The sequence below is a fragment of the Cryptomeria japonica genome, chromosome 9 (genome assembly GCF_030272615.1).
Source record: "Cryptomeria japonica chromosome 9, Sugi_1.0, whole genome shotgun sequence".
NCBI classification, from domain to species: domain Eukaryota; kingdom Viridiplantae; phylum Streptophyta; class Pinopsida; order Cupressales; family Cupressaceae; genus Cryptomeria; species Cryptomeria japonica.
Genome location: NC_081413.1, coordinates 33,653,706 through 33,665,057, shown reverse-complemented (window position 1 = coordinate 33,665,057; position 11,352 = coordinate 33,653,706). Strand labels below are relative to the sequence as shown.

Below are 11,352 nucleotides of genomic sequence, written 5' to 3'. Positions count from 1 at the left end.
GCAACCTTGCAATCCTATGGCACCGACAAAGCATTACTCAGGAAACCTTGCAATCCTATGGCACCGGCAAGACATTATACTGGCAAAGCATTACTCAAACAAAATAGTGCATCGACATCAACAAAATCAATCTACACCAGCATCGGCACATAAGATGTACACCGGCACAGAAGGAAATATGTATACCAGCACAGAGGCTGATAGGATTTTCGATATGTAATATTTTGTTTATCATTGTAAGCCGACTTGGCAAATTGTAAAATGACTCTTGTATACAAAAGAGATCATTGTAGGCATTTGTAGGATATGGATAGGAAATATAAATAAATTATAAGGCAGACCTAATGTGCGAATTGTAGGACAAGGGTATATGTAAAGAACAGAGAAAGAACCGGTACTGAATCTGGCATTGAAGATGCTATTGTAAAGTAGTACAAAATATTGGATTTGTGTAAATCCTCATTGTAAGTCAGTGTGACTTCCTATTGAGCAGTGAGCTCTAGGCAGTTGGCCTTCCTGCATGTGCAGGCCCCTATTGTAAGTAATATTCTCTTATTGGCCAGTAAGTGAATATTGTGGGTCACAAATCCCACCGAGGTTTTTCCCACACCGGGTTTCCTCGTTAAACATCTTGTGTTATGGTGTTCTTTTCATGTGGATGTTTTTGATTCTGTTATTTGCACTAATTCTTGTATACCGGTACACTGTTACTTTATGTTCTGCATATTCAGTTTTAAGAAAATTTTATTACCGGTTAGATACTGATTCACCCCCCCCTCTCAGTATCTGTGGGAACCCTAACAATCCAAATATTTCCTTTAGGTTGTTCCATATATACTTCCTCCTCAAGATGTCCATTTAAGAAATATTTTTTAACATCCATTTGATAGATCTTAAACATTTTGTGAACATAGAATGCTAGAAATATCCTTATTGCTTCAAGCCTTGCCACTGGAGAAAAGGTTTCATCATAGTCAATCCCCTCAATTTGTGAATAACCCTTAAATACAATACTAGCTTTATTTCTAGCCACTTTACCATTTTCATCAAGTTTATTCTTAAAGACCCATTTTGCACCTATGATATTCTTATTTGCAGGCCTAGGCACTAGCTCCCATGTCTTGTTTTTTTCAATTTGACTAATCTCTTCTTTCATGGCTGAAACCCGACATTCATCTTTACTAGCTTTAGCATAAGTTTTAGGCTCTAATTTAGACAATAAACAAAAATGAGCTTCTTCACCTAACATTGCAACTCTTCTTCTTGTTAATATTCCTTCATCCTTACCTCCAATGATTTGTTCTTGTGGATTATGTTTTTAAAGATTTATGTCAGGCTTTGTGAGAGGTGTCTTTGGTGTTGTTTCAGAAGATGTACTTACCAAATCCTGTTTCTTTGGAAGTATTTCAAATTCTTCTTTCTTTGGAAGTATCACAGATTCTGTTTCAGATTCTGCTTCAATATTGTTTAGAAAAGTTTCATTAACCCGTAGCTTCTCATCCACTTTAACATTATTACTTTCAAAAATATTCTTAAGAATTTTATTGTAACATCTATATGCTTTACTGTGTGACGAGTATCCAAGAAAAATACCTTCATCACTTCTTGATTCAAAGCTGCTTAGATTTGCATCATCTTTATTTATATAACACTTACTATTGAAAATCCTAAAATATTTAACAAAAGTTGACTTACCATACCATAATTCATATGGTGTATAGTTTGTTTTTACCCTCAATTGGACTCTGTTTAGTATGTAAATAGTTGTACGAACAACTTCTTTCCATTAAACATTAGCAATATTAGCTCCATCAAGCATTGTCCTGGTCATTTCTTTGACAATTCTATTTTTTCTTTCTGCTACTCCCTTTTGTTGAGGAGTTCTTGGTGCAGCATATTGTCTTTTTATGCCATGTATCTCACAATATTGTTCAAACTCATTTGATACATTCTCCCATCCTTGATCTAGCCTCAATCACTTTATCCTTAAGTTTGATTCATTCTCTATCATTTTTTATGAATACTTTGAACTTGTGAAAAGCTTCAGATTTATGTTTAAGAAAGGTTACTCATGTCATCCTAGAATAATTATCTATAAAAAGCATGAAATACTTATCTCCATTTTAAAGATCTTGTTCTAGTTGGTCCACATAAATCTATATGTACAAGTTCCAGAGGTCTAGAAGATATATGTTCTTTTGGTTTATGGCAGATTCTACTTTGTTTACTACTCTCACATTATTTACAAACTATATTTTTAGGTTTTCTTAGAGTAGGCATGTCTCTTACATTCTGATTTCTACTGACATTCACAAGATTGTCAAATTTTAAGTGTCCTAACCTCTTGTGCCAAAGTCAATTTTGTTCTATCTAACTCATAAGACGAACATGACTAGCATTATCAATATGAGATACATTATGAAGATGACATACATTACCCCTGGTTCTTTTTCCTTCTGCTATGAGTTTTCCTGATTTCTTTCTTACTTCACAACCTTGAGAATTAAAATCAACTTCATAACCATTGTCACAAATCTGACTTACACTCAAGAGATTGTGTTTCAAACCATCAACATAATAGAAATCATATATAGGAGTTTTATCATTGAGGAAAAGGGTTCCAATACCTATAATTTGAATGGTGGAGTTGTCACCAAATCTAATAAATCCTCTCATATAATCCTTAAAATTTGTAAACTTTGACTTGTCTCCTATCATGTGGTGAGAACATCCACTATCAAGAATCCTGATATCTTCCTTCTTAGCATGATATGCCACTTGAACAATCATTGAATTTTCAATGTTTGGTTTTGATTTAGGTCTCCATTCTTTCTGTTGTTTGGTCTTCATATCTATACTAACCTTTGAATGATCTTTATCTGTTATTCTTTGTTGTCTTCCATATTGAAAAGTAGCCCTGCAAAATTTGTTAGTATGCCCCATTTTATGACAATTAAAGCATCTAATTTTATGAAAACCAAGAATTAAACATTGTTGTGAGAACCAGCAGTTTGATGCTTTATGTCCAAACACATTACAATAGAAACAGTAACCAAAAAATCACGAATGAGATCTCCGCAAATACTTAGGTTTATGTTGCCATGAAGATCTTAGATTAATATTTCTATTATTTGCTTGCAAGTTTGTTGTAGCAGACTTTGAAACCTTTTCATGAGATGAAATTGATTTAGAATTATCCTCTTTCTTTTCTTCAGATCTACAAATTACATATAGAGTTTTATTGTTACAATTGTTTGAACTTTGACCAACTTCAAAACCTAAACCAGATATATTACTATTTTTCCTTTGTTTACACAGAATATCCTCCAACCTTGTGTTATCATATCTTTCAAGTTTTCTTTTCAAGTCCACTATCTCTACTTCCAATTTTTGACAATATTCATTTCTACTTGCTAAGTCTTATTTTGTCACATCAACAATTCTTTTATGCTCCTCCACATGTCTTGTTAAATCAATTGCTAGTACATCAAGAGAGTTAACTTTATTTACCAAGGTTGTAGCTCTGTTCTCTTGTAAACAAAGTTCATTTTTTAATCTTTTTACTTCTTTAAGGGCACAGATTAAATCACCTTCTCCTTCAACATTTGATCATACAACATCATCAAGAACCTGATTTCCTGCAGGACATTCAGTAGTCATAAACAACACTTTAGACTCATCATCTACTGACACTTCTGAATTATTGTTAGTGACATCGCCTTTAGCATATAAACTTTTCTTAGCCTTGAAGGGAATTTTTTTCTTTTTAATGAAGGTTCTTTGTTTAGTGAATGATTCTGAATTTTCTTTGTCACTGTCATCCAAAGCAAAGTTTGCAGCAAAATGACCAATCTTACCACAATTAAAATATTTAAAAGGTAATTTGCCCTTATATTTTCCTGACCCCTTTTAAGTTTCCTAACAAAGTTAACTTCTTCTGTATCTTTTTCAGAAGCATAAGTTATTTCTTTATTTTTCTTCTCAATTTTAAAAGCACTTTCCTATGAACAATTTCCTCTCCACAAGTTCTCATTTCATAAGCAATGAGTGTCCCATGAAGATCATCCACAGTCAAGGTATTCAAGTCCTTAAGTTCCTTTATGGCTGATAACTTTGAATCATATCTAGAGGGAAGAGACCTCAACACCTTTTTGGCTACATCCTTATCTTCTATGTCTTCCTCTAAACCTCTAATGGCATTGACAATTTCATCAACTCTAAGAAAATAATCTGCAACCCTTTCTTCATCAGACATCTTCATTCCTTCAAACTTAGCCCTAAGAGTTTGAATTTTGGCTTGTTTTACTTTATCATTACCATGGTAACTATTTTTAAGTTTGTCCCAAACTTGTTTAGAAGATCTACAATGCATTATTTTAACAAATACATCTTTAGACAAACCACATAGAATAGCATGCTTGGCCTTAGTATCATTTTCATATTCTTTTTTTCCATCATGATCAATAGGTATACTTTGAGGAACAATGTATCCATTGAAAACAACAGTCCAAACATCCACACCCAAGAAAATTAAATAAGTTTGCATTCTTACCTTCCAAAAAGCATAATCAGTACCATCAAACAAGGGTGCCTTGGAAGCAGAAGAACCTTCTCGATCCATGTTAAATAGTATTCCACACACATGATCAACCTAGGTGTTTAAACCCTTGCATGAAAACTGACTCTAATACCAATTGAAGGGAATGCTACTATCACTAAGAGGGGGGTGAATCAGTGACAAAGGAATCAAAATAAATTTTCAACTCTTGCAAGTTACTGTCAATAAATTGATTGTATGAAAGGAAGAAGTACTAATTATTAAATTTGAATCTTTTTAAGTTTGACTAACTTAAAGAACTTATCAGATAAATAACACAATAAGAACAACTGATAACACAATAATTATTAGTGGAAAACCCTTTGTGGTATAAAAACCACTCTCAAAGAATGCCTCAATGGCTTAATCAAAATGTCTAATCACTGACATGCACAATTTGTCTCATTGATAAACATAAATCACCTCACTAATGTCACAAGTATTGAAAGTCTTCTAAAACAAAAGAAAAGCACACAAAAATGATCCTCTATTTTCAATACAAAACATAATTCATCTATTGTAGAGTATAACCTTTTGATATGTCTACCATGTTAGAGTAATTGGGTCTTTACTTGATTACTTAAACAATATTTGTTTAATTCTTTAAGTTCCCTATTATCTCTTTTTACACTTAAGCTAACATTAGGTGCATAATAATTAATTCTTTTATTAATTATTATGTGCAAGCCTAGGTTTTCCCTTTTAGGGCTTCTTGACCTATTAGAGGTTAGTTTTCTTTTCCTTGTATCATTATCACATTACACATTTTCGTGAATATTGAGGTCTCATTCTTTTGAGCATATTTTATGTGTTTTGCTTTTCTGTTATTTGCTTCCTTACTTCTCCTTGTAACAAATTATTCAGCTTTTAGAGATCTTTAGGCTCCTGTGGTGTTGTGTTTCTCAACTCTCACATGGTATCAAAGCTTCAAATCTGCAGCTATCTATTCTTGTTTTGAGAATTTTTGCATTAGAAGTAGATCTGGGGTTTCAGGAAGTTTTTTTTTAATGTACTTAGGGATATGCCTTTTTATGAGCACTTTGGGCCTAAACGGACCTCACCATTGTGCTTAGAAGGCCCAAAAACCCCTATAGTCATATAAAATTTGCCTAGTTTTGACTCCTGAGCATCTGGGGGTGATTTTTCTTTAGTATCAGGCCGTATGACCCTAGCACACAGTTCGAGAAAAAATTTCAAAATTATAATTTTTTGCCTTTTTATGGCATGCAAGCCGAATTTTTGATTTTTTGAAAAACAAATCATAAAATCAATTTTTTTTTGCAATAGGCGAAAAAGAAAAAAAAAAAAAAAAAATCTGGAAAATCTTTTTGCAAGTTCGAGGGTACTCCGTACCCCTGACAGTCCGGCCACCAGCTATCAGTACGGCTAACCGGACCTTTCAGTTCCAGCCCCACTGGCCTGACCTGCCATCCCCACCCTTCGACTCCCGCCGGCCCTGACCCCTGCCGGCTGCTGCCCCATCGTCGACGCCTGCAACCACCACTGTCGGTGATTAGAGCCCTCCTCTTCGCCGCCACTACTGCCTGCCACCACCACTACTCTCCCTACCACCGCCGCTGCCCACCGGAGCCCTCCTCTCCGCCACCACTGCTACCCACCACCACCGCTACTCTCCCTACCACCGCCGCTGCCTGCCAGAGCCCTCCTCTCCGCCGCCGTCATCGCTCCCTCTCTGCCCCTACACCGCTCCTCCCTGAAGCGCCGCCCGAGCGCCACCACTACCACGCCACTGACACCGGACCTCCACCCTCTTGTCTTTTTAAGGGGGGGTTCATTTTTTGGCCATATCTTGAGGATACGGAGTCATTTTTTTAAAAACAAATAGGCGTCAGAAAGATGGTTCCGAGTAGGACCTCGTAGTGTTATATTTTTTCCTCGATCTTGTTGTTTGACTGTACTTTTTTCCAGTCAATGTCGAGAATCTTTTTTGCACTTCCAGGGCCATAGAATGGACAAATGGACTCCATTTTTAAAAAACAAATAGGTGTTGGAAAACTCTCTACATCCTCTATTCAGATATGTGATCTTGTTTCTCAGAATTTTCATCAGGTACATGAGATTTCGGTTTGAATTTTTTTTGCTTATGCACTACTTCCTTCTCATTAGTATGTACTAGGGTTTGGGCTTATCTATTGTGGGGGGGTGGTTTTTTCTCGCTTTCTATCATTTATCTCAAAAATAAAGAACACCAAAACTCTCAAAACAAACAAACCCTTCTACATCTTCTGTCTATTCTGAAAGATCACATAATAAAAAACACCAACAAGCAGGTGCAGATGCAGAGTTTTCATGGCAGATCCTTCAGTTGAGTTGTTGACTTCACACAACTATCACACCTGGAAGCCCCACATCACGAGGCTTCTCCAGGAATGAGGGTTGTGGTCTTGTTTGGATGAGGTTCAGCCTCTATTGCAGTGTCCTTATGAGCTTCTTCAACACAGAAACAAGATGGATGAGGCCATGGGTTCGCTCTCTTTGCATGTCTCCGACAATCTTCTATTTCACCTTGATGAGTTGCTCACTCCTTGGGCTATGTGGTTGAAGTTTGAGTCTCTCTTCGGGAGGGTTAATAAGATTCAGGCATTACAGATTGAGGCAGAGTTGGTTTCCTTGTCACCTAATTCTTTTGCCACCATTGAGGATTTTTTGAACAAGTTCAAGACTACTAAATCTTTTCTTCAGGGATGTGGCAAGATCAAGATAGACATAGAGTACATTCACTTGATTCTTTCAAAGCTTTGGGGTCATTTTCAGTTTTTTGCCTCTACTTTCTACTCCACCATGGATGGCTTGGGTGTTTGTTTCACCATGCCTATCTTTGATGTTTTTTGTGAGCATTTGTCTCGTGAGCAGTCTCATCTTTCTCAGTTGGATATGCTCTAAGGGTCTAAGAACAAAGCATTGGTTGCTCAGTCCTCTAAGGAGAAGCAAAAGAAAAAACTGAAGCCAAAGACGAATTTTGCAAGCAGTGAGCATTCCTCCAAGCCTCCTCCTAAGTCTGATTCTAAACCTCCATTTCCTCTGAATCATGGGAAATCTTCATAGTCTGGTGAGTCTTCCTCCAAGACTAAGAAGAAATCAGGTGACACTTGTAGTTTTTGTGGCAAGGAAGGACATCCAGTTTCCAGGTGTTGGAAACGCTTAGAGGCTTTAGAGGAAACCATGCAACAGCATCACATCTCCTCACCTCAGGCATCTTCTCCTTCCACAGGGAAATGTTATGCTCTCACTACTTGAGCTTTGACCTATGGGTCCACATGGATACTAGATTCTGGTGCTTCTCACCATATGGCTCACACTCAGCAGTTGGTTACTTCTCTTGCCTCTTGTGGTACTTCATAGATTGCAGTGGGTGACTTAGTTCAGCTTTCAGTCTTGGGTTCAGTTTCTGTCTCTTTGGATGGGGGTACTCTGTAGGATGTTTTGGTTGTTCTTCACATCTCGATGAACCTCCTATCCATTTATCAGATTTGCCATTTTGGCTTTGGTAAGAAAGTTGAGTTCTCACCACATGATGTGGTTATTCGGGACCTCCATGACTCTGATTTGGTTGTGGCTACTGGGAGTTTTGATATTGTATCTCGTTTGTATAGATTTGATGAATTTGAGCCCTCTACGGGTGCAGGTTTGTCTCTTATAGCACATGCAGATTCAGTGAGTAAGCTTTGGCATGAGTGCTTGGGCCATGTCAATTACAGATATCTTCAACAGATGAGTACACATGCACTTGTTCTTGGGATCCCATAGATTTCCTGCACTGATGGTGTTTGTCATGGTTGTGTGCTTGGCAAGCATTACATAGATCCTTTTCCGAAGGGAAGAGCCCCTCATGCTTTGGCACCCTTGGAGTTGATTCATAGTGATCTCATGTCATTTCCCACTCCTTTTTCTGGTGCCAAGTATGTACTCACTTTTATTGATGACTTCTCTAGACGCACATGGGTGTACTTTCTTAAGTACAAGTCTGATGTCTTTGATTCATTTTGAATCTTCAAGACATTTGTAGAGAAGCAGTCTACTTGTTCTATTTGGTGGATATGTACAGATAATGGGGGGGAGTATGTGAATCAAGCTTTCAGATATTTTTGCACTGAGCATGGTTTGCAGTATCAGTTTATTGTTCCCTACACCCCTCAGTAGAATGGTGTCGCTAAGCACAAGAATAGAACTTTATGGGAGATGGCAAATTCTATGATTCCGTCTAGGTCCATGGATTCATCTTTTTGGGCTGAGGCAGTCAATTGTGCCAACTATATTTACAATTGGATGCCTCACAAGGCGATTCAACATATGACTCCTGAGGAGGCTTGGTCTCATGACAAGCCTGATGTTTCTTTTTTCCTGTTGGCATTACAATAGAAAGGAGATTGTTGGCATTTTAATAAGGATATTGAGAAGGTTGTTGGAGATTATTGATATAACTGAAGAAGGATGACTACTGTCTTTATAATATTATTTTGTCATTGATGTCAATAAATTGACTTTCTGATTCAGTATGAGGTTGCCATATCTTGAGAAGTATGTATTGATGAGAATTAAGATGTCGGTAAGTGACACAGAAAAAATGTGATAATGAAGGTGAATAATAAGTTATTCAATGGGCAACTATTACCAAGTTAGATAATGATGAGATCATGTTCTTTTGATTGTTTTGATATCCTACATATATTGTTGATTGTAAGGTTAATACTATACTATGTCACCAAGCAATGAACCTAGTCGGTAAACCCTAAGGTTATTGCTATCAGTTAAAGAAGGCAGAATGTCTACCGAGTAAATTTTAGTATTTACTGAGTAACAACCGAGTTATGACAGATCACATCAGATGGATAAAAGCATTATTTAATGAAGGATGCTGATGAGCTGGAGATGAATAGATGATTGGTATGTTGCGCATGAAGTTTGTTAAGGATCTACGGCAATAGAAAATCAAGAGGAAGATCTACAACACAGATTGAACCGCAATAACCTAGCACAAGTTCCTAGGAAGGAATGCAAGTTCCAAGGCAAGGTAAAACATTTTCAGATCGAAAGATACATTGAACCTAGTCAAGATTTATGATCTGATGGCCAAGATTGATCATGAGAAATGTGATCAAGGAGATTAAGCAGTTTGTTTGATCTTTGAATTGCTTGTTTGTTTGATAAGTCTTGATGTGATAAGGTGTAGAGAAATCTGAGATGTGTTACAGATTTAACTACCTAGTAATGAGAGAATTCACTCATGAACTAGTTTTAACCTGCGTAGATGTGTCTCTTAGGATGAGCTTATCCTAGATGTAGAAACAATCTAAAAAGTGATGTGATGTGTTTGATTTCAAGCAATATCTAAAAGAGAACTTGGGACAAGAACCTCTTAATGTTTTGAGAGTTGGGACGGATTGATGATGAAGTGATGATGTATGAGTGAGATGATGGATGAAATGTTTTCAACTTCAATAAAAACTTTGTGTTACAAATGGGACAAACTCTATCTCTTCCCTTTCAGGTGTTGGTGGTATTTCTCGAGCTGTGTTGTATGTGATACAGACGTTTGGGAAGAAGTTGGGATTAATCTTTCCTCCTTGGTTTTTGTGATAACTCAGAGCTCTATATTGCATAAAAGCTCTGCGGTTCAATGATTCGGAATCAAATTCGTTTGTTTTTCCTTGAAGGTAGAGACGTATGTGACGCAGAAAGACTCTATGTGAGACAAAGATTTGTCTATTTATATAGAAGAATTTCCTCCTTTTGATCAAAGCCTTTGAGCTCAATGGTTTTCTTTTCAAGTTAATATTCTGATGACGCTTCTTCTTTTGCAAGATGTGAAGAATGGTCATAAAATTTGACTCTTTGTTGTTTGTACCTTGTTTTTGATGTTTTTGGTTGTTTTGACAGATGTTTGGTTGGATGAATACTTTGTTTTTGGGAAGTGATTTTCTGATTTTTCTTTGACAAGAAAACAAAGCAAGCACACAAACACAAGAATGTTGCCTCAAAGGCACAAATGAGTATGGGTCTAGATCAACCCAATCCTTGGACTTGTATATGACCCTTCCTTTAGATGTATTTTAAGGTGTATTTCCAAAGCCTGAAGTCGGCTCAATTTGTACTTGGTCTTTAAAATGAACACACTTCAAACACTTTTTATCCCTAAGGTCAAATGGCCAGTTGTGATAAATTTAGCCCACATCTTGATATTTCTTCGACTTTGGTACTACATACCTTATGAATCCCGCCGTGGCAGGTAAGGATGTGATATACTAAGTCTTGCACGAGCATAACAAATAGATGATCCCTATGATGGGGGAGTCACCACTTTCATCAAGCCATAAGTGACTTTTCAAAAAGCTATGTTTCTACGCAAGGAAATATGTATGGTGAGTATCTTGGGAGCAAAACCATCTATGCTCTTGCACTAAATTATATCGCAAATATCCTCAATCAATAGAACGGGTGGGCTACTACTTAAAAGTGTTTAGTCATGTTCGATGTTTTTGGACATAAGTTCATTCTGCAGTGACTCACTTAAGAGCCTTGTAACTGGTGGTGGGGCCCATTTGTCCTTTCGGCCAGTTACACTGTAGGAACAACTATACCCAAGGCTACAGCTTTCGCTCTCACCTGATTTCTATAGCGGCTCGAAGGATTTACCGCTCAAGGTCGTTCCCAAGAGTATCGATCCCTTGGCAGGCCTCTCTTAAAAAAGATAAAATTTGAGCGTTACTAACACTTTTCTCTTGCACCTAGGACCA

At 37.0% G+C, this 11,352-nt stretch overlaps 1 protein-coding gene across 1 annotated transcript; it reads right to left on the bottom strand.

The window, feature by feature from the left end:
- Positions 1 to 3,609: 3,609 nt before the first annotated feature.
- LOC131858256 (uncharacterized) lies at positions 3,610 to 4,621 on the bottom strand. Its single transcript, XM_059211443.1, has 2 exons — positions 3,998 to 4,621; positions 3,610 to 3,852 (listed from the first exon to the last, which is right to left on the bottom strand). Exons 1-2 carry the CDS (start codon positions 4,619 to 4,621, stop codon positions 3,610 to 3,612), a joined length of 867 nt encoding a protein of 288 aa, XP_059067426.1.
- Between the last annotated feature and the right edge of the window lie 6,731 nt (positions 4,622 to 11,352).

Excerpts from the sequence above, each read along its gene's own strand:
- LOC131858256 (XM_059211443.1), bottom strand. The coding sequence starts at position 4,621 with ATGGATCGAGAAGGTTCTTCTGCTTCCAAGGCACCCTTGTTTGATGGT. Across the intron at positions 3,853-3,997 it reads AGGAAATTGTTCATAGGAAA|ATTGGTCATTTTGCTGCAAA; the intron begins GTGCTTTTAAAA and ends AATTGTGGTAAG.